The sequence below is a fragment of the Giraffa tippelskirchi genome, chromosome Y, assembly GCF_054371585.1.
Source record: "Giraffa tippelskirchi isolate mGirTip1 chromosome Y, T2T-mGirTip1v1.2.pri, whole genome shotgun sequence".
In the NCBI taxonomy this organism is placed as follows: Eukaryota; Metazoa; Chordata; class Mammalia; order Artiodactyla; family Giraffidae; genus Giraffa; species Giraffa tippelskirchi.
The window spans coordinates 4,231,732-4,258,111 of record NC_137290.1 but is presented as its reverse complement, the minus strand read 5'-3'; the positions used below and the strand labels follow the sequence as shown (position 1 = coordinate 4,258,111).

General features: G+C 47.5%; 1 protein-coding gene across 5 annotated transcripts in view; it reads right to left on the bottom strand.

Moving 5' to 3' along the window:
* The window catches only part of LOC145537825 (steryl-sulfatase-like), a 149,690-nt gene that overhangs the window by 75,720 nt on the left and 47,590 nt on the right, over positions 1-26,380 (bottom strand). For all 5 annotated transcript variants that reach the window (XM_081568721.1, XM_081568724.1, XM_081568723.1 and 2 more), the window contains 5 exons: positions 23,385-23,514; positions 7,097-7,237; positions 3,966-4,087; positions 3,751-3,873; positions 290-713 (listed from right to left, as the gene is read on the bottom strand). In XM_081568721.1, the coding sequence (XP_081424847.1) occupies positions 290-713; positions 3,751-3,873; positions 3,966-4,087; positions 7,097-7,233 (806 nt within the window). In that variant the 5' untranslated portion in view covers positions 7,234-7,237; positions 23,385-23,514. The remainder of the gene's footprint in view (positions 1-289; positions 714-3,750; positions 3,874-3,965; positions 4,088-7,096; positions 7,238-23,384; positions 23,515-26,380) is intronic.

The following is a 26,380-nucleotide window of genomic DNA, read 5'->3' as shown; positions in this document are numbered from 1 at the left end:
GCGTCGGTGATGCCATCCCACCATCTCATCCTCTGTCGTCCCCTTCTCCTCCTGCATTCTGTCTTGGCCAGTATCAGGATCTCTTCCCCCCCCCCCACACACACACCTCTGCAAAGCATGCCATCTCGTTTTCCACGTGCATCCTTTGGAGACAATCCCCCAAGCACAGGAGTTTGGAAACATGGCTCGCTGAACACCCTGGTCCCCACTCCCCCTACCTCCGCCCAGGCACCCGAGATGGTACCATCCGCGCCTCCCAGGCACCGCTGGGCCGGCAGAGGTGACCCACCGACGTAAGAAGCGGGCGGCGTCCTCCGTGAGCCTCTGCGTGAGGCTGTCGTAGGACATGGGCTGCTGGGTGATGTCACGGTTCCGCATCAGGAAGCAGTTGAGTGGCCGGTAGTAATGCAGGAAGCCAAGCAGCAGGCCGAGGACCACGGCGGCCAGGAGGATGAGGAAGAGGAAGACCCAGCAGGGCGCCCAGAAGAGCCCCAGCCACCTGAGCACGGCCAAGGTCAGCAGGGCCATGGCGATGAGCTGCAGGGGCCTGAACACCAGCATCTGTAAGGCCTTGTTGAACACGGTGCCCTCGCCCGGCTTGCAGTCCCGCAGGTTGGTCATGGGCAGCCCGTGGAAGTACTCGAAGCCGTGGCTGGTCGGGTGGTGACAGAAGTCGGTGCGGTTGTGGCAGCTCATACCCAGGTGCCACTTGCCTGAGGGGACAGACCACAGGGGCGTTGAGTTTAGAGCCAGCGGAAAAACCCCCCAGGGCCCAGCTTCCGATGCCTGTGGGCTGACACCCGTTCTTGATCATCAAGATTCATCTGTTCGATCCCGTTCACCACCTTTCCCCTAAACGGTCTAGGGTAGGAACAGCTCATGGCACCAGGAAAAAAGAGGCGATCTGGGCACTGGAAAAAAAAAAAAAGCCCCAAGACCAACTTGCATCCTTCATGTTGCTGAGTCGTTAAGTCGTGTCCGACTCTGTGACCCCGTGGATCATAGCCCACCAGGCTCCTCTGTCCGTGGGATTCTCCAGGCAAGGATACTGGAGCAGGTTGTCATTTCCTTCTCCAGGGCCTCTTCCCAACCCGTGGATCAAACCTGGGTCTCTTAAATCTCCTGCACTGGCAGGTGGATTATTTTACCACTGAGCCACTAGGGAAGCCCCATATACTTCATAGGCAGGAGGAAAAAACTACAGAAGAAAATCCCAATGTTTTTCTGGGATAGGTATTTGTTTGTTTCTTCCTTTTTAAGTATTCTTTTTTTTTTTTTTTTTGACATGTGCCTGCTAAGTCGCTTTATTCATGTCTGACTCTTTGGAACCCCATGGACTGTAGCCCACCAGTCTCGTCTTATCCATGGGATTCTCCAGGCAAGAATATCGGAGTGGGTTGCCACACCCTCCTCCAAACGATCTTCCCAACCCAGGGATCGAACCCCCATCTCTTACGTCTCCTGCACTGGCAGGTGGGTTCTTTACCACTAGCGCCACCTGGGAAGCCCTTTTTGGACATGGACCACTTTCAAAGTCTTTATTGATTACAATACTGCTTCTGGTTTAGTTTTTTGGCCAGCTCTCCGACCAGGGGCTGAATCCACACCCTCTGCATTGGAAGGAGAAGTTTGAACCATTGGACCACCAAGGACATCCCAGAGGTGCTTTTTTTAAAAAGACATTTCCTTAAAAGCAAAGTCTTAGAACCAACTTGATTTTCTCCCTTGAAAGTTAAAACTGCAAATGAATCCTTACATAAAAATGACCCCCGAGGCATGAGGAAATCATACTCATAAGTCAGTAATCATTTTAAACACCTCTCAACATTTCTTATAAAATGCGAAGTGCATCAGTAAATTAGTGAGCGCCTCACACAAGAGAAAAAGTGATGGTGGCTTTATGACAAGATGTGGGAAAGAAGAGAAGGGTCATTTTGCTCCCATGAGATTTTCCATGATTCGTCTGATGACCTACGTAGACCCAAGCTTATCAAGGGGAAGGGGAGAAGGATTCATTTCCTATCAAGGGAATAAAATCAATGGGAATGTCAAATAGAAACATTCAGATGCAATTTTATTACTGCCATGTAAGATGAAAATCTTTATCAATAGTATGGTGTGTGTGTGTATGTGTGTGTATGTGTGTGTGTGTGTGTGCGCGCACAACTATGCATTTTTCTGTTATCTACCATATATTTCAACTTTCTGCCTCTGCATCTCATCCATCCAACAACCAACATCCACTCATTCACCATCCACCATTCATTCATGCATCCAGTCACCCACCCACTGACCCACTCACCCCTTCATCTACCATTCATCCAGCCAGTCAGCATCCACTCTTCATCCACCCATGCATCCACCCACCCATCTATGGATTCATCATTCATCCATCCAATACCCACCATCCATCTACCATCTATCCATCAACCATCCACCATCCACCCACCATCCATCATCCATCCAGTATCCACAATCCATCTACCGTCCATCCATCATCCATCCATCATCCACCCACCATCCATCATCCATCCATCCATCATCCATCCACCCACCATCCGTCCATCAGCATTCACCATTCATCCATTTATCCAGTAGCCATCATCCACCTACCATCCATCCATTATGTACCCATCCTTCCACCACCTACCCACCCACCATCCATCCATCTACCCAGAATCCACCATCTTCCTACCATCCATCCATCATTCATCCATCCATCTATCCATCCGTCTATGAAGTATCCACCATCCACCTAGCATTCATCTATCACCCATCCATCCATCCACCACCCACCCGCCATCAATCTATCCACCATCTATCCATCCATCAGGATCCACCACCCACCCACTCACCCACCATCCACCCACCCACCATCCATCCATCCAGTATCCACCACCCACGCACCATCTACCATCCAGCCATCATCCATCCACCATCCATCCATCAGCATCCACCATTCATCCAGTAGCCATCATCCACCTACTATCCATCCATTATGTATCCACCCCTCTACCATCCACTCACCATCCATCCATCTACCCGGCATCCACCATCTACCTACCATCCATCCACCATTCACCCATCCATCCATCCATCCATCCACCATCCAGCATTCATCCATCAGCATCCACCATTCACCTATCCATCCAGTAGCCACCATCCACCCACCATCCACCCCTCCAGTAATCGCCATTGACCTACCATTCATCCATCAGCATCCATCTCTCCATCCATCCAGTATCCACCATCCACCATCACCTACCATCCATCTATTCACCATCCACCTATCCATCCAGCATCCATCCGTCCATCCATCCAGCATCCACAATTCACCCATCAGCCATTCACCCATCATCCGTCTCATCTACTAAGCTATTCACCCAGCATCCATCTCATCTACTCAGCTACCTATCCCTGTCTCTATCACCTAACTCAACTATCTTGCCATCTATCCATTTGTCCATCTGCCAATCCATCTGTGTGTCTATCATTATCTACCTATCATCCATCCATCCATCCATCAACACACGTACACATAGATACATAAATAAGGACACACATCTACACGTTCAAACAGTGCATACAGATGCCTGCTGTTTTGATTTAGAGTTGAGATTGTTTCTTCCCTGTCTACAGTTGTGCAAATTCTATCAGCCGTGTCAGCCTCAAGATGGCTGCGGTCACACCCTCCCCACTCTCCCAATCACCCCGCCCAGACCCTCAGTCCCCGCACCCAGCTGCCCATACCTATCAGAGCTGTGGAATAGCCTTGATCCTTCAGAAGCTTGGCGAACGTAATCTCACTAGGGGGCAGTCCTCCAGAAGAGGCCGAGAAGAGGAAAACTCCCACTTTGGACTGAGATGCCATTCCTGAGCCAGGAGAAATCGACCGTTAAGAGGGGAGGACCATCAGGACTGGGAGGAGGACGAGGACCGCGGTGCTGGAGCCGGGGGGCGGTTACCTGAGCGGATGGGGTACCGGCCGGTCATGAAGGCCGCCCTGCTGGGCGTGCAGAGGGGTGATGCTGCCAGGTGCTGTGTGAGCTTCACGCCCCCTCTGGCCAGGCGGTCGATATTGGGAGTCCTGGAACAGAGACTCAAGGGTCATTCATCACAACCTTAAGAAGAAAGCTTCTTCGGGGGCTTTGCACATTGAGTCGCTTGTCAGTAACCCAGGGAAATAGAGCCATGTGTGTTGGTGGGAAGGGGACGACAGAGGATGAGATGGTTGGATGGCATCACCGACTCGACGGGCATCCGTTTGAGCCAATTCTGGGATACGGCGATGGGCAGGAAAGCCTGGCGTGCTGCAGCCCATGGGGTCACAGAGAGTCGGACACGACTGAACCACAAAATGTGGTGGGAAGAAGGGAAGGAAGGGGAGAGGACACAGCACCATGGCTCTAAGGACCAAACCACACGGAGGGCTCCACGACTGAGGTCAGCTCTCTTGGGGACCTCACTCACCCAGGGCTCTGAGCTTCTGCTTTAGGAGGAAGAAGCCGAGTCCTGAGAATGGGCTGCTGTGACCAGGAGGATGGAAATGTTTCAAGGTCTCGCTCCTTCTCACCTGTCCCCCCCAGTCACCTCCGTGCCCCCAACGAGAAAGCTCTGGGGGCAGCCTGAGTCTCCCCTTCCCAACCACAGCCAAAGAGAGGCTCTTAATGAGTTCTCATCAGCCTCTGCCTGGTGGCTCAGATGGGAAAAAATCTGCCTGCAAGGCGGGAGACCTGGGTTCGATCCCTGGGTCAGGAAGATCCCCTGGAGAAAGGGAAGGGCATCCCATTCCTGTCTTCTGGCCTGGAGAATCTCGTGGACAGAGGAGCCTGGCGGGCTACAGTCCATGGGGTCACAAACAGCTGGACATGACTGAGTGACTCACACTTACACTTTTCCAGGGAGAAGGGGGTGATGGGACCCCCAGGAGCAAGAAAGAAAGGGCTCCAGGTGTATCTACCAGGGAACTACCCGGGGTTCACAGAGTCCAGGGCAAAGGGCCGCAGGTCAAGCTGGAAACAGGTCAGGCTGTCACTCACACCCTCTGCAGACTCGAGGGTTTTCATGCCAAAGCAATGCTCACACACGGGTTCACTTCGAGGATGGCGCATTGTGCAGGACAAGCCACTCCGCGGCCTTTTCTCCAGGAAGGTCGTGGCCCCACCACCTCGGGAAATGACACCAGACTTCCCGGACATGGGGAGGGGAAGTTCTCAAAGGTCTGGGGCCACGCTGAGTGGTTATCCCATATCCTTTTAAAGAAGCCCTGGTCCCTGCCACTCTGCCCATCTTCCAGACTTTGGTCCTGACCATACATGGGACCCCCTGTGGCCTCCCTGTCCTGTGGGAGGAGCCTGCTCCACCAGTAAGATGTCTCTCTATCCCCCATCTCAGCAGCTTCCATCACACCATAAAAGGGCGACGTGATTAACTGCACTCCCTTCCTGGCCTGTGGGATGGGGCATGTTATCTCTGTTCACGGTGGCCCCACCCTCCGTGGTTCAGTGCCCAGAGGCCAATCATGTAATAATGAAAGTGAAAGTCGGTGAGTCGTGTCTCACTCTTTGCGATCCCATGGGCTATATGGTCCATGTAATTGTCCGGGCCAGAACACTGGAGTGGGTAGCCTTTCCCTTCGCCAGGGGATCTTCCCAACCCAGGGATCAAACCCAGGTCTCCCGCATTGCAGGCGGATTCTTGACCAGCTGAGCCACCAGGGAAGCCCAAGAACACTGGAGTGGGTAGCCTGTCCCTTCTCCAGCGGATCTTCCCGACCCAGCAATTGAACCGGAGTCTCCTGCATTGCAGGCGGTTTCTTTACCAGCTGAGTTATCAGGGAAGCCCGTGTAACAATATACACCTCAGTGGGGAAGATTGTTGTACTGCACTGGCATCTCAAACTCCTCTCCCATCTATTAGCTTACTTTAGGCATTTAACTGCCAACATTTCCACTTGGCTTTTGCCTTATATTACAAGATGCTGAGAAGACTGAAATTGTATGTTTGACTAGTGCCTAGATTAGCTACTGAGAAATCTATTTGGGGGTGTGATATTATAAAATGAATCACGTCATTCAGAAAGAGCTGGGTCAGAGAGAGGGATAAATTAGGAATTTGGGATTAGCAGACATACACTGTAAAACAGATAAATAACAAGGAGGCCCTGTCTAGTATAGGGAACTATATTCAATAGCTTGTAATAAACTCTAATGGAAAAGAATTAGAAAACAGAATATACACTTATATAAAGAAGATATGTATGTGTGTGTATATGGGCTTCCCAGGTGGCACTATTATTGGTAAAGAATCTGCCTGCAATGCAGGACACATAAGAGACAACGGTTCAGTCCCTGGGTCGAGAAGATCCCCTGGAGAAGGAAATGGCAACCCGTTCCAGTATTCTTGCCTGGGAAATCCCAAGGACAAAGGAGCCTGGCGGGGTTATAGTCCATGGGGTTGTAAAGACTCGGACATAGTTGAAGCAACTTAGCACACAGCACACACACGTGTGTGTATATATACTAAAACAATATTGTAGCTCAACTGTACTTCAATTAAAAGAAAAAGAATTGGATGCCAATATGGAGAACAAGATAGATTTAGGGCATTATTATAATTTATTATTATGAATTCTTATCTATGACTGTATAGCCCTTTTCTTCCTTTTGATAATCAGCAGAGAGTGAACTTTAAAGACATGATTGTAATTTTTTAAATTAAGATTCTTTAGTGGGATCAGTTACCTATTACATTAGTAAATTTTAGGAACGTCACATCTAATAGTATATCTAATATGAGTTGCTGTTGTTGTTCAGTCGTTAAATTGTGTCTGACTCTTCTTGACCACCAGGGAATTCCCTACAAGTGTTAATAAGACGAAGTTCCTGCTTTTTGTGACCTCAGAGCACCGTGGTTTACAAGGCTCAAGGGCAGTCTTCATTTTCACGGTATACACATAGCCACAGAGGAAAGCGTGCAGCTGGAGAGGTGGGTGGGCTTTGCACGTCTCCCCGTGGCCTGTGTTCTACGACCACCCGCTGCCTGTCACGGGGCAGCCAGCCCGTGGAGGGGGCCCTGTGTTTCCCCATCGCCGCACCTGAGAGTCTTGTTGCCATAGCAACCGGGATCCCCGATGCCAAGGTCATCAGCCATCAGCAGGACGAAGTTGGGCTTTGACGTCGCCCGGCTCTGAGCCTCGCAGAGGAACAGCAGCAGGAGCAGAAGGGTCATCATGTCCCTGCAATGGGCGAGAGCAAGAGAGTCGTGAAGGATGCTGGTGGGAGGGACTGTTCTCCTTCTCTGGGATCCTCCCTTCTCCCCCTCCCACTAGAAGAAAGGGTACTGTCCACCCACCCACCCCGGATCGTACGGGATCCAAAGCAACTCAGACGTCACGTGTGTGCTCAGTCGCTTCAGTCGTGTCCGACTCTTTGAGACCCCATGGACTGCAGCCCACCAGGCTCCTCTGTCCATGGGGTTCTCCAGGGAAGAACACTGGAGTGGGTTGCCATGTCCACCTCCAGGGGATTTTCTCCGACACACAGACTGAACCCAAGTTTCTTACATCTCCTGCGTTGGAACCACCTGGGAAGCCTCAGACATCACAGTAGAAAGAACTGCACCCTCTCTGTCTTGTGTGTTTGCTTCTACAACAAACAAACATTTCTTTCTTCCTGCACAGCACGGACATCTCCTTTCTACCTTGAACCAAAACAGAGGCTCTGTCTCGAAAAATGAAAACACAGTCATCTCTTCCTGAAAAATGAAAACAATCATCTCTTTAAGGCAGGCTCTGTCATCAGCTAAAAGTTCTCTGCTCTGCACTGGAAAAAAAACAAAACAACAAAAAAACAGGCACTTCAGGATAATCCAATTGTCAGTGTCAACTCCTTTCTAAAATTAGCCACGACTGTCAACTGTCGGTGCAGCAGCTTTTAAAAGGGAAACGTGTTGACATGGCTGTGTTGCAAACCTTTCCAAGCTCAAGGAAGACAAGGTTCATTGCCTGGGGCAGTGCTGGGTGCTAAGAGGTGGCAGCAAACACAGCGGAAGGAAGGAATTCATTACACCCCACAACAAAAGATCCCACATGCCACGGCCAAGACCCTGGCACCATCAAACAAATAAATAAATATAAAAATACAGCTTAAAAGGAACTGTGTCTCTAACTTCTGTATACATAGTGGATAAAATATACAAATGAGAGCTCGGAAACAGGTCTGTAAGCCTGTCCACCTCACTCTGAGCATCTCTCACTCTATCTTTATGACTCTGTCAGCTTAAAAACGAAGGATGTGCTACCTAAATGCCCATCGACAAATGAACAGATGAAGAAGTTGTGGTACATACATACGATGGAATACTACTCAGCCATGAAAAGGAACGCATTTGAGTCAGTTCTCATGAGGGGGATGAACCCAGAGCCGAGTAGACAGAGTGAAGTGAGTCAGAAAGAGAAAGACAAACACCATAGATCAACGCGTATGTGTGGAATGTAGAAGATGGTGCTGATGAACCTGTTTGCAGGACACGAGTGGAGACGCGGACACAGGGAACAGACCTGTGGACATGGGGAAGAGCCAGGAGAGGGTGGGAGGAATAGAGAGAATAGCATTGACACAAACACATTATCACATAAAACAGACAGCCGGTGGGAATTTGCTGTGTGAGGCAGGGAGCTCCAACCGGTGCTCTGTGACAACCTAGAGGGGCGGGATGGGGTGGGAGGTGGGAGGGAGGTTCAGAAGGGAGGGGACATATGTGTCCCTATGGCTGATTCCTGTGGGTATATGGTAGAAACCAACACAATGTTGTAAAGCAAGCACCCTCCGATTAAAACTAAATTAAGAAAACAAAAGGATGTCTGAAATTTTATCTTTCTTAATAGTCACTTACAATCACACTGCATGAAAACTATTATCATAATAACCAGAACTTATTTTTTACCCACAAACATGGAGTAGAACAGGTGTTCCTAAAGATGTTTCAAACTATTAAAAGAGTTAGTTGATAAAAGTGCTTAAAATGAAATAAAAGTGCTCTAAAATATTAAGAGTATAGCACATTAGTTTCTGAAAAACAGCAAACGCTCCTCCCTGAAAAAATTATTTTTCTGAACAAACTTCATTTGGCAAAGAAGAAAAACAAAGTTTTTTTTTGAGAACGTAGCTATTTCTAAAACAGAATTATTCTGCACCAGAGAGACAAAAGAACATTTTCATAACTGGCGAGGTAATTACATCGAATCTGTTCATTATAAGAAAATTAACACTGCTCTGGCATAATAGAAAACTTTACCACAGCAACCAACAAGTTCCTAATCTATTTGCCAGATGCAGAAAAGGTTTACTGGAAACAGAGAAAAACCTACATCGCAAACCGTCTTTTGTTTAGAAACGATGCTGCTTTGGTCAATTTGAGCCATGCATCACCAATGATATTTCACCAAGTATCATCTACATAGACGACCTCTTTTAAAGTCATGAAGAAATACTGTCTGACATTAGGGCAGGAAAAATCCCATCTGAATATGTGGTCTTTTTAAAACATTTTTTTTTTTTTGATGTGGACCATTTAAAAAGTTTTTATTGAATTTGTTACAACATTGCTTATGTTTTAGGTTTTGGTTTTTTGGCAGCGAGGCATGTGGGAATCTTCCCTCCCTGATAGGGATCGAATACATGCCCTTTGCACTGGAAAGTGGAGTCTCAGCCACTGGACCACCAGGGAAGTCTCTGAAAATCTGTTTTAACAAGTGTTTTTATAGACTTGAATATATATGTTTAGATTGCTTTTGGTTTTTTAATGAAGCATAGTCAAAGCTATGGCTTTTCCAGTAGTCACATACGAATGTGAAAGTTGGATAATAAAGAAGGCTGAGCACCGAAGAATGCTTTTGAACTGTGGTGTTGGAAAAAACTCTTGAGAGTCCCTTGGGCTGCAAGGAGATCCAACCAGTCCATCCTAAAGGAAATCAGTCCTGAATATTCATTGGAAGGACGGATGCTGAAGCTGAAACTCCAATACTTTGTCCACCTGATGTGAAGAGCTGACTCATTGGAAACGACCCTGATGCTGGGAAGGATTGAAGGTGGCAGGAGAAGGGGATGACAGAGGAGGAGCCATTTGGATGGCATCACCGACTCAATGGACATGAGTTTGAGCAAGGTCTGGGAGATGGTGATGGACAGGGAAGCCTGGCGTGCTGCAGTCCGTGGGGTCCCAAAGAGTCAAACACGACTTAGCGACTTAACAACAAATAGGTGGAATCTTAATTTTTTTTAAAAAAAAGATACAAATGGACTTATTTGCTTAGATTTCTAACATTCAGTATGAAGGAATGGGCCAACATTTATAGGCTAGTTGGAGAGAATGAAAATGCATAATGAGGAAACAATAGGATATGAAGCATAAGCTTTGTAGCAGAAGAGAAAGGGAGGGATTTGGAAAAGGCTTGATATTCTTTTTTTTTTTTAAGATTTTTTTTTTTTTTAATTTGGACCACTTTTAAAGTCACGTGAGATAAATGCTCCCTGACCAGGAATCGAATCTGTGCCCCTTGCACTGGAAGGTGAAGTCTTAACCACTGGATCACCAGGCCAAGTCTGGTGACATTCTTCTTTCCATCCTGATATTGTCATCTGTGCCGTAAATACCAGAAGGCCTCTGGGAACAACTTAAAGTTGTTAGTGAGAACAACCTAAAGGTTTCACCACGCGGGTGAGAGCTGTGCAGCACAGGCCCCGTTATGAGAAAAGAAAGAGGAACTTCCTTTGACCTATTAGCATCAGGGCTTCCCAGGTGGCTGAGTGGTAAAGAACCCACCTGCCAATGCAGGAGACGTGGGAGACCCGGGTTCGATCCCTGGGTTGGGAAGATCCCCTGGAGGAGGACATGACAACCCACTCCAGTATTCTTGCCTGGAGAATCCCATGGACGGAGGAGCCCCTGCGGGCTACATTCCATGGGGCCGCAAAGAGTCGGACACGACTGAGCACACCCAGGATCGGGGCCAAGCTTGATGGCTGTAACAACCAGATTAGGTCAGGAACCAAAGACGGATTCCAAACAAGAAGGATGTGTGCTAAGTGCAGGGCCAGCTGCCACTCCCAACCGCACACTCCAGCAAAGCCAGCGAACCCCTCTGCATTGGAGACATTTCAACAAATGATCCTTAGCCTGGCCATCCTTCCAGGCAGGATGGGGGTGCCCCCCTCCCCAGCCCTCACACAATCACTGCTGTTCTTTTCGAGATTATAAGCAAGTACAGAGAACACTTACTATAAGCAGAATGCAAAGGCCTTTAAAAAAAAAAAAATGCCTTGGTAGTTAAGATAGTGGTGCAGCTGAGAGGCATGGCCTAACCACAGTCAGGATATTCTCCCAGGTATAAAATCCAGCCAGAGAAAGTTGTTGCTTACTCGCTCAGTCGTGTCCAACTCTTTGCGACCCCATGGACTATAGCCCACCAGGCTCTTCTGTCCATGGGATTCTCCAGGCAAGAATCCTGGAGTGGGTTGCCATGCCCTCCTCCAGGGGATCTTCCCGACCCGGGGATCAAATCCACGTCTCCTCCACTGCAGGTGGGTTCTTTACCACTGAGGCATCGGGAAAGCCCAGCCAAATTTAACCAGGTTAAACTTGTCCAAATTGACGGAATGACCGCATCCTTGGTTGTGAGTCCACACAGAACCCTCCTTGAGGCGTGTGGGAACTGTGAGCTGGCCGACATCCACAACTAGACAATGGGATCCTCGAGCAAACATTCCTGTGTGTTCAGATGTCTGTGCAACCTTCCCTGGCTCAGAAAGTAAAGAATCTGCCTGCAATGCAGGAGATCTGGGTTCACTCTCTGGGTCGGGAAGATCCCCTGGAGGAGGAAACGGCAACCCACTCCGGTATTCTTGCCTAAAGAATCCCATGGGCAGAGGAGCCTGGTGGGCTACAGTCCAAGGGGTCGCAAAGAGTCGGACACGGCTGAAGTGACTTAGCAGGCACTCAAATAGTCTTCTCCAGTCCGCCACTTGCCAGTGCTGCCTGACTTTGCTCATGTCATGGAAATGTTTGAGGACCCCACCAAGAGAAACCACGTATGTCTGCAGAGGTGATTTGAGAGCAGTGTGGTAGCTGTTATTTTTCTGAATAAAAACACAACTCCTGAATAATGCAGACAAATCAATCAGCAGCTCTTAAAAATGTGCTTCCTTTTCGTGAGGGAACAGGTGTCATTTTTAATCAAAATGTTAAGCTATGAAAATGGATTACAGGAAAAGAATATGAATTTGCTTGCCAAACCGACACCAATGAATTATCCTCTCTGATAACTCAATATGTCTGCATCGTAGATCAGATAATAAGTACATTCACAGCATTTTTCAGCCTAACTCTGGTTAGTGCTTCAACTTAGAATTTATATTCTACTCAACAGAGGGACACCCTTGCCTTTTCTTTAGTGCTCTTGGATTCTACAGTTCTGTGTTTACTTGCAGTGGAAAAGAAAAGCTTGAATGACTGATAAACGGGACAAGATACTTTAATCACTGTATTAGGATGAAACATTTGCAATAGCCATTTTTATTAAAATGATGGACCAGGACTTTCTTGGTTAGGAATCTGCCTTCCAGGGGCTTCCTGGGTGCCTCAGTGGTAAGGAATCTGGCTGCCGAGGCAGGAGACACGGGCTCAATCCTTGGTCCAGGAGGATCCCACATGCCTCGGAGCAGCTAAGCCCATGTGCCACAACTACTGAAGCCTACATGCCCTAGAGCCGATGCTCGGCCCCAAGAGACGCCATGACAGTGAGAAGCCCACGCAGCACCAGGAAGAGTAGACCCTGCTCACCAAAACTAGAGAAAGTCCACGCACAGCAGTGAAGACTCAGTGCAGCCAAAACCAAAATCAGCTCAGTCGTGTCCGACTCTTTGTGACCCCAAGGACTGCAGCACGCCAGGCCTCCCTGTCCATCACCAAGTCCCGGAGCTTACCCAAACTCATGTCCATCGAGTCGGTGATGCCATCCAACCAGCTCATCCTCTGTCGTCCCCTTCTCCTCCTGCCTTCGATCTTTCCCACCATCAGGTCTTTTCAAATGAGTCAGTTCTCAGCATCAGGTGGCCAAAGTATTGGAGCGTCAGCTTCAGCATCAGTTCTTCCAATGAATATTCAGGACTGATTTCCTTTAGGATGGACTGGTTGGATCTCCTTGCTGTCCAAGGAGTCTTCTCCAACACCACAGTTCAAAAGCATCAATTCTTCGGCGATCAGCTTTCTTTATGGTCCAACTCGCCCATCCCTACATGACTACTGGAAAAACCATAGCTTTGACTAGATGGAACTTTGTTGGCAAAGTAATGTCTCTGCTTTTTAAGATGCTGTCTAGGTTGGTCATAGCTTTTCTTCCAAGGAGCAAGCGTCTTTTAATTTCATGGCTGCAGTCACCATCTACAGTGATTTTGGAGCCCAAGAAAATAAAGTCTCTCACTGTTTCCAAGGATAAATGGGTTTCATCTAAATAAAAGTAAGACCCAGACTGGCTTTGGTCTTTTTCTTTAATATTTTCCCCCCATTCTTAAAGTCTTCATTGAATTTGTTACAACGTTGCTTCTGTTTTATGTTTTGGCATTTTGGCCAGGACGCATGTGGGATCTTACTCTGCAACCACAGACCAAACCCACATCCTCTGCTCTGGAAGACTAAATCTCAACCTCTCCACCACCAGGGAAGTCCCTGGCTTTGGTCTTTGAATAATCACAGCAAACGGTAGAGGACAAGCAACGGCTGCAAAATTCAGAGGCAAACTGATTTCTGAACCAGAGTTTTAAACCAGCCAAGTCACGGGGGCCAGACCTGCACGGGCCCAAGAACAGGGCCCATGTACACATCGCGGGCCAACAGTTTGCAATTCAGGAGGAAGCTCTCTGCTTTCAAGGAAGCTGCTACCCAGAGTGGAGAGAGAGCGGTCTTGCACCAGCTGACCACACTTGCAGTGATTGCTTTCTCATGAATGAAATCCTCCCCGGAGGAGAACAACCGGGTGCAGACATCATATTGAGGTTGGGGAACAGCGAAACACCATTAAGAATACATGCAATAGGGACTTCTTTGGTGTCCCGGGCTTAAGCATCTGCCTGCCAATGCAGGGGACCACAGCTTTGTGACTCTTTGTGACCCCACAGACTGCAGCACGCCAGGCCTCCCTGTCCTCCACCAACTCCCGGAGTTTACCCAAACTCACGTGCATTGAGTCAGCGATGCCATCCAACCATCTCAGCCTCGTGATAGATAAGTACCTGCTATTCTAGACCAACATGAAGTCAGAGGTATAAAACCCAAAAAGGGATCTTTAAAGAGAAGCTATTCCATCAATGCTAAAGTAGGGGGTAAGTTTGAAGGCCACGAGAAAGTCCAGCCTCTCCACATTTTATTGACAATGCTATGTTAGTTTCTGTCTACAATGAAGTGAATCAGCCATAAGTATACATAGGTCCCTTCCCTCTTGACTCCCTCCCATCCCCCCATCCACCCCTCGAGGTCATCACAGACCACCGAGCTGAGCTCCCGGTGCTATACAGAGGCTTCCCACTAGCCGTCTATTTTACACACGGCAGTGTATAAATGTCAGTATTACTCTCTCAATTTCACCCCACCCCCTCCTTCCCGTGTCCACAAGTCCATTTGATGTCTGCATCTCTATTCTTGCCCTGCAAATGGGTTCATCTGTAGCACTGTTTTAGACTCTACACATGTCTGTTAATATAAAAATGTTTGCTTTTCTCTTTCTTAGTTCTGATGTCTACTTTATCTTATTTTTTTTAATTTATTTAATTGGATGCTAATTACTTTACAATATTTTAGTGGGTTTTGCCATACATTTACATGAAGAAAAACCCACAAGTAACTCAGGAAATGGCATCTACTTGTGATTGTAAATGTACGTTAGCTTATGCATTTGATCAACCTCCCACCCTGAATATCAGACTTTCACAATAAATAAACTTGAAAGATGACTAGAAGCAATGGGCTCCCCATCCATCTGATATGAAATATTACACAATTAAATGCACTCAGCAAAACCCGTCAGGCTCTGGAAACAAACTGCAAAAAAAAACAAAAAATCAAAGAACTAGAGACTAACGTACAGTTAATAAAAATTTCAAATTTAAAGAAACAACCCATGTTTTCAGTTATGAAAGGGGGATTAGGAAACCATAGAATGAATTGGTAAATTGCTATTATACTTTCAAATACAGAGTGGATTTTAATAAAAATAGAGAAACAAAGTACTGTAGCATAAAGCAATATAGAGATGCCGTTAAAGCTGATACATAGTTATGCCATGGTATAGGTTAAAAGAGTATTATACCAACTGCTCATTGGCAATAGATTATATAATTCTAAAACCCAAACACTGCACTCCTAATATTATAAAATCTAACCACAGACATTTAATTGCTATCATGGCCTTCCAACGTTTTACAGAGAAATGTAAAGAATTATAGGTTGTTGTACAGATTATTTTCTGATTTCAAATAGGACGTTTTAAACATGAAACAGTATCATGGACTATCTTACCATACAATTCACCTCTAAAATGCAGACTGTAACACACACTTCATATGGGGAAAAAACATCAAAATAAGCAGAACCCCTGACATGCAGTATAAATACTGGAACTGAAACAGCTGCACCTCAATGACTGATCACTGAAACAACTAATAAAATAGATGCAGTGAAAAATGGCACAAAGTTCCAGTAACTTAGTTTAAAATTGTGCTTCATTCTTTACAGAAAAAAAAAAAAAAAAAGCACTTGGTTGTGCCAGGTGGCTCTGTTCCTCTCCAGAATCCCAGGCAGCCAAGTGGGAGGTGATGTTTAACAGGTATGGAGTTTCATCATACCTGGCCAACAGGAAGATTGAGACATCCCAGATCAGAGGTAAAGATCATTGCTTACAGGGTGTAAGGTAGAGGCCAAATCAATCAGGAAGGAAACTTTTTTTTTTTTTTTTTAACAATGAAACCTTCTTAGTTGATTAAAATCCAAAGAATATCATTTCATGGCAGGATTGATATAGTGGAGAAGGAAGTGGCAACCCACTCCAGTATTCTTGCCTGGAAAAAATCTCATGGACGGATGAGCCTGGTAGGCTACAGTCCACGGGGTCGCAAAGAGTCGGACACAACTGAGCGACTTCACTGTCTTTCACTTGATATAGCAGAGGAACCATTTTTTTTCATCCATGTATTTAAAACAAAACAACTTTATTTCTTTGACTGCACCAGATCTTCATTGCAGCATGCATTATCTTTAGTTGTGGCATGTAGGGTCTTAGTTCCTTGACCGGGGATCGAACCCGAGACCCCTGCACTGGAAGCAGGGAGTCTTAGTCAGCAGACCACCAGGGAAGTCCCAGGGTAAGGTCTTGAAGCTGGGACTCAGAGCAACGGTTTCAACAATAATTTAATAATTATTTACTAAATGTCTACAAGGCACCCTACGTTGCTGGAACACCGTGAGTGAGTGTTGTATGTTTCCTATGCTTTTGGTGGTAGTTTAGTCGCTCGATAGTGTCTGACTCTTTGCGACCCCATAGGCTATATAGTCCATGGAATTCTCCAGACCAGAATACTGGAGTGGGTCGCCTTTCCCTTCTCCAGGGGATCTTCCCAACCCAGGGATCGTACCCAGGTCTCCCGCATCACAGGTGGATTCTTTATCAGCTGAGCCACCAGGGAAGCCATGACACATGTACACTTATGGCTAATTCATGTTGATGTAAAAAATGAAGTCAAACCAATACTGCAAAGCAATTATTCGTCAATTAAAATAAACATTAAAAAAATATATGGCGGAGGGGGAAGGGGCCTGAGGAACACCGAGGGTCCTGGGAGCCGGATCATAGAGACCATTCCAGCCGTGGTTCTGGAATTCCACCTGCCTTCTGAGGGAAAGGCATTTGGAGAGCTCTAGCAGGGCCAGTTAAGGACAGGGAGGCCTGGCGTGCTGCAGTCCATAGGGTCGCAAAGAGTCAGACACGACTGAGCGGCTGAGCAACAAACAGGGCCAGGCGTAGGATCAGAGCTGGGTCCTGAGAAAGTCCCCCTGCCAGGGTGCTGGGAAAGGTAGTGATGGATATAGATAGGTCACACTGGAGGCCACACCCGTGAGATGAAGCCGGCTCAGCCCCAGACGTGACCGGTCCAGATGGAGAGACAAGGGACAGCTAAGAAGGTGACCCAGGGGCTGTGGGAGGTTTTTTTATTTTTTTAACATTACAGGGTTGTTGTCATTGCTCTTCAGCCACCAAGCCGTGTCTGACTCTTTGCGACCCCACGGATCGCAGCACTCAAGGCCTCCCTGTCCATCACCAAGTCCCGGAGTTTAAGCAAACTCATGTCCATCAAGTCGGTGATGCCATCCACCCATCCCATCCTCTGTCGTCCCCTTCTCCTCCCGCCTTCAATCTTTCCCAGCATCAGGGTCTCTTCCGATCAGTCTGCTGTTGGAAGGAGCGATGCTAAAGGTGAAGCTCCAATACTTGGGCCACCTGATGCGAACAGCCGACATGAGAGAACTTTGCGCCTAAACGCAATTTCTTCCAAGATAATCCCTGTGGCTTGACAGTCATGCCACTAAAGAGAGCTCAGCTGTGACACAAGGGAGGCCACAGACACCACCTGTTCAAACAGGAGCAACAAAATAAAACTTCATATGCATTTCCCCCCCAAAATATCTCTAACACTTTTTTTTTTCAACCCTGCAAAATAGTCAAAAGAATGCAAACAAACCAAGGTAGAGTCCCGCACTTAGGATGGCTCACTTTACGTGTTGCCACGTTTGGTTGCTTGCTTTCTGCGCTCAGGTGTACTTGCGCATGTATACATACAGATGCAACCACGCACTCATCATACAGAGGAGGAAATGGCAACCCACTCCAGTATTCTTGCCTGCAAAACCCCATGGACAGAGGAGTCTGGCAGGCTACAGTCCATGGGGCTGCAGTGTCAGACATGACTGAGTGACTGACCACAGGCATACATCATATAGTTTTTTTGCATCACAAGATGTTAAAAGGATAGGGCTTCCCTGGTGGTTCAGCTGGTAACGAATCAGTCTGCAATGCAGGAGACTTGGGTTCAATCCCTTGGTTGGGAAGGTTCCCTGGAGAAGGGAACTGCTACAGGGCTTCCCTGGTAGCTCAGTTGGTAAAGGATCCACCTGCAATGCAGGCGACCTCGGTTCAATTCCTGGGTCGGGGAGATCCCTTGTGGAAGGGAAAGGCTACCCAGTCCAGTATTCTGGCCTGGAGAATCCCATGGACTCCATAGTCCATGGGGTCGCAGAGTCGGACACGACTGAGCGGCTTTCACTTTCAAGGTGTGCACTCGTGTTTGCGTGCCATGATGTTTCAGAGGGAGCTGCAAACACAGCGGCACTTTGGCCCCTAGAGCATTTTGGTCTGGGTCTCCTAGAACGGGGGTCCCCCACCCCAGGGCATGCAGCTATCGCGCTCTGCGACCAGTTAGGGAGGAGGCCTCAGAGCAGAAGGTGAGTGGCAGGTGAGTGTGCAAAGCTTCATCTGTATTTACAGCCGCTCCCCATTGTTCACATTAACGCCAGACTTCCGCCTCAGGACAGACCACCGGTGAGCTTAGACGGTCAAAGGAGCACAACACGCTTTGGGTGTGACCGTCTTCCATAACCCCCAGACGGGACCGCCTAGCTGCAGGAAAAGAAGCTCAGGGTTCCCACGGATTCTACATCATGCTGAGTCGGATCATTATTGCATTATGTATCACGATGTAATAATAACAGAAATAAAGTGTACAATAAATATAATGCCCTTGCTGCTGCTGCTGCTAAGTCGCTTCAGTCGTGTCCGACTCTGTGCGACCCCGAAGACGGCAGCTCACCAGGCTCCGCCGTCCCTGGCATTCTCCAGGCAAGAACACTGGAGTGATCATCTCCAAACCATCCCTTATGCTGTGTCCACGGAAAAAACTGCCTTCCAGGAAACCATTCCCTGGGGCCAAAAACGCTGGGGACCATTGTCTTATTAAAGTAAGGATAGCTCCTTCCCCACCACAACACCATAAAAACCGTGACAAGTAGCACTGATTCCATCAACAAACCTAACACAGTTCCCAGATACTTGTAGCACTTGGCTCTTTTATTTTTCCAATGCAGGAGCCGTCCGAGATTCGGGTATCATTATGCTTCTGGGTCCTTTTGAGACCTGGAAAAGTCCCTCCACCCCTGAGCTTTCTTGGTTTTTTTTTTTTGTGACACTGACCTTCGGGGCAAGAATTCAAGTCAGTTGTCTTGGACAATGCAGTTCTCAGTTAGTCTGCTTAGCTCCTCTGAGCAGATTGAGGTTGAACCTTTTTGGCATAGATATCACACCATTTTTTTTAAAAAAAGAAAAAACTAATTTTTTACAAAATCATTTATTTTTGGCCATGCCGAGTCTTCATTGCTGGGTTTTCTCACTTGCGGTGAGTGGGGGCTACTCTCTAGTTGAGTACAGGCTTCTCAACTAGGCTTCCCTGCTGGCTCAGTTGGTGATGAATTTGTCTGCAATGCGGGAGATCTGGGCTCGATCTCTGGGTGGGGAAGATCTCCTGAAGGAGGGCATGGCAACCCACTCTGGTTTCTTGCCTGGAGAATCCCCACGGACAGAGGAGCCTGGCGGGCTACAGTCCACGGGGTCGCAGAGAGTCGGACACGACTGAGCGGCTGAGCACAGCACAGCACAGCCTTCTCATTGCAGCGGCTTCTCTTGCTATGGACCTCAGGTGCTAGGCCATCCCGGCTTCAGTCCTCACAGCACGTGGGCTCCAGAGCAGAGACTCAGCAGCTGCGGAGCACAGGGCTTAGCTGCCCCGAGGCATGTGGGATTTTCTCGGACCAGGGATCCAGCCCATGTCTCCTGAATGGGCACGTGGATTCTTTACCCCTGAGCCACCAGGGAAGCTCAGGGCCGTTCTTCTCGATTCATATCAAGAGGGCTGTGATAACAAGGTGTCCCACTCTTGGGGGGTCTCTTGGTTAGGAGTGCAGCCTCCAGATTGCTCTATTTTATGCTCCACTGTCCCCCTTCATGGATCTTCTCCATCAGTTTTTTTCTGAGACGCACAATACAGTCACCGTTATTTATTTTTTTTTTTTTGGTTGGGATTATCTTGACACCCAAATGTGCTTATGATCATGGGTATTTGCTGCCGTCAAATATCCTTATTAAGGATTTACAGTCCACTTGAGGAACCTTTTCATCATCATCAAAGGATTAAAGAGAAAAAAGAAGAAAACAACTTGGCTGTCCCACCAGATAGTTAGGCAGGGTGAGCAACAGACTGCTGGCAGGTCCGGTCAAATAAAATAACATCGCATTAAAAGAAGATTTTTTTCCTTTTTTTAGTTCACAAGAAAACTTTAATGTCTCTAAATCTTTTTTTTTGGATGGGAATAAATTAGAAAGAGGAGAGACAAGATCAAAGCACTTCCTTGATTATTATCAAAGTGTTCATCCACTTAAAGGAAACGGACGTTTTTATACACAAGAACCCCAAACTCCAGATTTTGAAGTTCATTGAAATACCTGGTGAGGGGACTTCCCTTGGCGGGGAGCCCAATTGTTAAGACTCCTGGCTTCCCTTGCAGGGCAAGCGGTTTCGATCTCTGGTCAAGGAACTAAGATCCTACATACTCTGCGGCCCGGCCAAAGAAAATACCCCTCGAGGGATGCCTTTATGTTGGTAAGATATAATGGATATTGTTATTCGGTATTTAGGAAGAGGTATTTTAATCCCCACTGAAAGATTCTCACTTTGCATCAGAACATTCAAAAAAGGATAATGCATGTCATATTAGTTTATCATGAATTAATCATGAGTCTTTTTCAGCTGCACATTTTTAATTATCTTCCAACTTTGTGAAATTTTTTCCCAAGCTCTTCTGGCTGCGTCCAAAGAATGTCAATCTCCTTCTAGACTAAAACAATTAAAAAAAAAATTTCTCAAAGCATTTCCTTGCAAAACATACTGCTGTTTTCCAGAGGAATAAAAATAAAACTCTTACTTAGCAGGTGCTTAAGGCTTTGAAAGCTGGGTCGGAAATCAAAGCCGGCTCCCGCATTAACAACACATTGAGAAAATCAAGTATCCTTTAAAAAAAATCCTCCAAAAGTTGGTTTCTCAAAGCGGAAAGGAATTCAAGATCCTTTTAAAGAACAAATTACACAAATCACAATAGAAAATGAATCTGTTAAGCCGCTCAGCGTTAAGAAGGAACACAAGCCCAGACTGGAAGCCTCTGGGGATGTTTCCTCTACAACCAGAAAACCTCTGCTTCAGGGGTTTAAATTTAATACAAAAAAAAAAAAATCCTAAAAGTTACTGTCTTTTTCTACTCTTTAATTTGGATTCTAACTCTAATCCCTCAAAGTAAAATACCGGTGACTATTTTAGGAAGAAAAAAGATTTAGTCTCCTGTTGTATGGATCGGGCTTTCTCCATTGGCAGTCCTGACACTGGAGGCTGCGGGAACAAGTTATCGTGAGCTGTCTGTGCATTTCCAGAAGAGTGACCAGCATTTCCATTTCCACCACATTGATGCCAGGAGCCAAGACCCTCCACACTTATGAAACCCAAGATACCTCCCAGTTCAGTTCAGTTCGGTCGCTCACTTGTGTCCGACTCTTTGCTACCCCATGGACTGCAGCATGCCAGGCTTCCCTGTCCATCACCAAGTCCCGGAGTTTACCCAAACTCATGTCCATTGAGTCGGTGATGCCAACTAACCATCTCATCCTCCGTCGACCCCTTCCCCTCCCGCCTTCAATCTTTCCCAGCATTAGGGTCATTTCAAATGAGTCAGCTCTTTGCATCAGATGGCCCAAGTATTGGAGTTTCAGCTTCAGCATCAGTCCTTCCAATGAACACCCAGGACTGATCTCCTTTAGGATGGACTGGCTGGATCTCCTTTCAGTCCAAGGGACTCTCAAGAGTCTTCTCCAACACCACAGTCCAAAAGGATCCATTCTTCAAATACCCCCCAGACGTTGCCAAATTCCCTCTGGAAGGCAGAATCGCCTTTCAGGGAGAAGGGCTTGCCATCAGTAACCTCAGAGTCCCAAGCTGCATTTGGAGGACAGTTCCATCTGTCTGTGGGCTTCCCAGATGGCCCTAGTGGGAAAGAACCCGGCTGCCAATACAGGAGACATAAGAGATGCGAGTTCGATCCCTGGGTTGGGAAGATCCCCTGGAGGAGGAGGGCATGGCAACCCCACTCCAGTATTCTTGCCTGGAGAATCCCATGCACGGAGGAGCCTGGTGGGCTACGGTCCAGGGGTCGAACAGAGTCAGACACGACTGAAGAGACTTCACACGCACACACCTACATCTGTCTGCAACCCACCATCTTGGCTGGCAGGGCCATGCAGGTATTTACCCTGCTTCTCCCAAACAAAGAGCATCCTTGACGTTTCATGACCGCCCTTGGCACTTCCCTGTGCACCTCCACTTTATAGAGGAAACTCCGGGCGCAGGAAGGGAAATCCGCTCTCTGAGATATGAGGCCAGCAGAGGAGGCAGGGGGCTGGCATTCAGAGCCTTGACTCTGTGTGGTTCCCCCTCTGGGAGCCTTCAGGTACCACTGTGAACCACATCTTTTCTCACAGCATCTCCATGCCCATTCCTCGGGTCTGTTGCTATGGGGGTCAGTGAACGCTCCCTAATGCCACCCTGACATCACAATATCAGAGCATCACGAAGATGCAGCCTTTGAGACTTTCCTGGTGGTCGAGTGGTCAAGAACCCACCTGCCAAGGCAGGGTACGCAGGTTAGATCCCTGATCCGGGAAGATTCCACATGCCTCAGAGCAACTAAGCCCACGGTTCAGTCACTACGCAGGGTCTGACTCTTTGCGACCCCATGGACTGTAGCCCACCAGGCTCCTCTGTCTCACGGGATTTCCCAGGCAAGAATACTGGAGTGGGTTGCCATTTCCTCCTCCAGGGGATCTTCCTGACCCAGGGATCCAACCCATGTCTCCTGCATTGGCAGGCGGATTCTTTAGCATTACCGCCACCTGGGAAGCCCCATATTATTTTATTGTTATTATTATTTTTTCAATTTTAAAGATTTGGGAGCTGGGGCATCGCCCGTGCCTTGCAGGATCCTAGTTCCCTGACCAGGGATCGAACCAGTGTGCCCTGCAGCGGAAGTGCGGATTCTTGACCACGGAACCACCAGGGAAGTCCCACGAAACACCACCGGAAAGGGTGCCAAATACCCACATGACTCAGACAACAGGACGGGAGCACAGTGTGAAAAGGCGTTGAGATTTTCAGAGTGAAAGCATCCCTACACGCTCGTCTCGTACTTACACTGACAACAGTTTCAGACGGTCTCGGGTGGCTGTCCTCCGGATGCGATGTCACCGAGACCACCATGTGCAAGGAGGGAGACGTTGACTGCCTCTCTCAGCAGATACAGACAGGGTGCGCCACGCTTATCCTGTGAAGCCGTCCAGAGGAGAAGAATCAGATGCTGAGGGATCCCATTCTGAAGCAATTCCGCGAAACGCGCTCCTTCTGGCCTCGGGGTAGCCTCCTCCTGCCTGTTGCTTCTTTTCACGCTCTGCCCAACTCCTACTCATCCACAGGTGTCGGCTGAGGGGCCACCTCCTCGGGGAAGCCCCCTGTGATTTACACAGTCTAAGGCAGTTGCTCCACAGTTGAGGAATCCTGGCACTGCTCCCTACCCTCCCCAGAGCAGTTGTCACTATTTGCCATAGTCTATTTGTTTGGTTTTGTTTTATGTGGTTATCCTGTCCCTTGCACAGCCTCAAAGGGTCAAGAGGGTAGGGGCATTTTTTTCTCATAGCAAGCTCTCTGCAAATATTTTCCCAGTAGAGCTGGGCTCACAGACGAAGGCAAATGGGACTATGTCTCTGTCTGGTTTTGGAGCCAACTAAAAATGTTTTCATATTTTTAAACAGTTGGAAAAAGAACATTTTTTTGTGACACATTAAAAGAACGTGAAATTCATATTTCAAGGTCCATTAGCAAAGTCAAAAAATACTGCAACACTCATTCGCTTACTTAATATCTGTCTGCCCCATGGTACAAAGCCCAAGTTGCGCATTTGCGACAAAGATTGCTTGGCATGAAAACCTCAAAATATTTTACTATCTGGCTATCTATAAGAAAAGTTTTCCAATCTCTGGTCTAGAAGCCCCACATGAAATGAAAATGAACTCAAAGAAAGTCAAATAAATGGTTTTGAACATACTATAGAATATGCGTGTCTGTGTGTGTGTGTGTGTGTGTCTGTACGCATGGTAAGTTCCTTCAGTCGTGTCCAACTCTTTGAGACCCCATGGACTGTAGCCCACCAGGCTTCTCTGTCCGTGGGATTCTCCAGGCAAGAATACTGGAGTGGGTTGCCATTTCCTCCTCCAGGGGAGTCTTCCCCACTCAGGGATCAAACCCGGGTCTCCTGTGGCAGGTGGCTTCTTTACCACTGAGCCACCTGGGAAGCCCTACAGGTACGTGTACAGGTGTTTTACTTATTTTGAATTGCTACATCTCATGTTTTCCTTAGAGATAGGAAGTACCCAGGTGTTGACATCCTCACACAATTTAATTTACCAGTGTACGAATACACTGTAACTATTACAGCACTTGTCTTCATGTAACCCACGGGGAGAGAGATTCATACATTTTTCTGCAGGAATATTAACACGTTTGATTACTGACTGCTGCCCCCACCTGCTCAGCAGGGGGAGGGGCAGGTCCTATGAGATCTGGAAAAGCCACATGTTGGCTTTCTAAAATATGCATAACTCAATTCCAGAGTACCACTGGCTCTGAGGACTTCAGGTAAGAAACTGTATGTATCGATAGTCAGGGTGTGTGGAGAGCTCGTGTTACCCAGGACTGTGAAAATCCTGGGAGTTGAATCAGAGCCAGGGCCAAGCTGTCGTTACGTATCAACACCTGGAATTAACAAATCAGAAGGCTGCCGTTCCTAAGTCACAGAAGCCCCTTTCAAAGCAAAAACCACGTGGTGTTTCCCCTTTTCCCATGGCGGAGACTCAGTTATGTGGCTAAGAAGTTGGGTCGGTTTCAAATCCACAATCGAAAATACAATTTCACTGCATGGATGCGTGCTCAGTTGCTCAGTCGTGTCCGACTCTTTGCGACCCCATGGACTGTAGCCCCAACCAGGCTACTCTGTCCATGGGACTCTCCAGGCAAGAATACTGGAGTGGGTTGCCATTCCCTTCTCCAGGGGATCTCCCCGACCCAGGGATTGAACCTGCCTCTCCTGCATTGGCAGGCAGATTCTTTACCACTGTACCACCTGGGAGGCCCTATCCATGTCCAATGTAATCATCTGTAAATCCTTCAACTATTGAATCTATGATCATCATCTGTAACATCTTCAATTATTGAATGTATCATCATCTGTACACCCTTCAATTACTGAGTTTATGAATATCTGTAAGCCTTCAATGATTGAGTCTATGACCATTTGTAACCCTTCAATTATTGACATCATCATCGTTTATAAATCCTGCAATTATTAAGTGTATCATCACCTAAACCCTTCAACTATTGAATGTACTGTCATCTGTAAACCCATCTCATCAGAGGATGAGATGGTTGGATGGCATCACCGACTCAATGGACATGAGTTTGAGTAAATTCCCGGAGTTGGTTACTGACAGGGAGGCCTGGAGTGCTGCAGTCCATGGGGTCGCAAAGAGTCGGACACGACTGAGTGATGAACTGAACTGAACTGTTAACCCTTCAATTATTTAATCTTTGCTCATTTGTTCAGTTCAGTTCAGTTCAGAGGCCAGGCCTCCCTGTCCCTCACCAACTCCCAGAGCTTGCTCAAACTCATGTCCATCTAGTCGGTGATGCCATCCAACCATCTCGTCCTCTGAGGTCCCCTTCTCCTCCTGCCTTCAGTCTTTCCCAGCATCAGGATCTTTTCCAGTGAGTTGGCTCTTCACATCAGGTGGCCAAGGTATTGGAGCTTCAGCTTCAGCGTCGGTCCTTCCCATGAATATTCAGGACTGATTTCCTTTAGGATGGACTGGTTTGATCGCCTTGCAGTTCAAGAGACTCTCAAGAGCCTTTTCCAACACCACAGTTCAAAAGCATCAGTTCTTCAGTGCTCAGTCCTTTTTACAGTCCAACTCTCACATCCATACATGACCACTGGAAAAAACCATAGATTTAACTAGACGGACCTTTGTCGGCAAAGTAATGTCTCTGCTTTTTAATATGCTGTCTAGGTTTGTCATAGCTTTTCTTCCAAGGAGCAAGCGACTTAATTTCATGGCTGCAGTCACCATCAGCAGTGATTT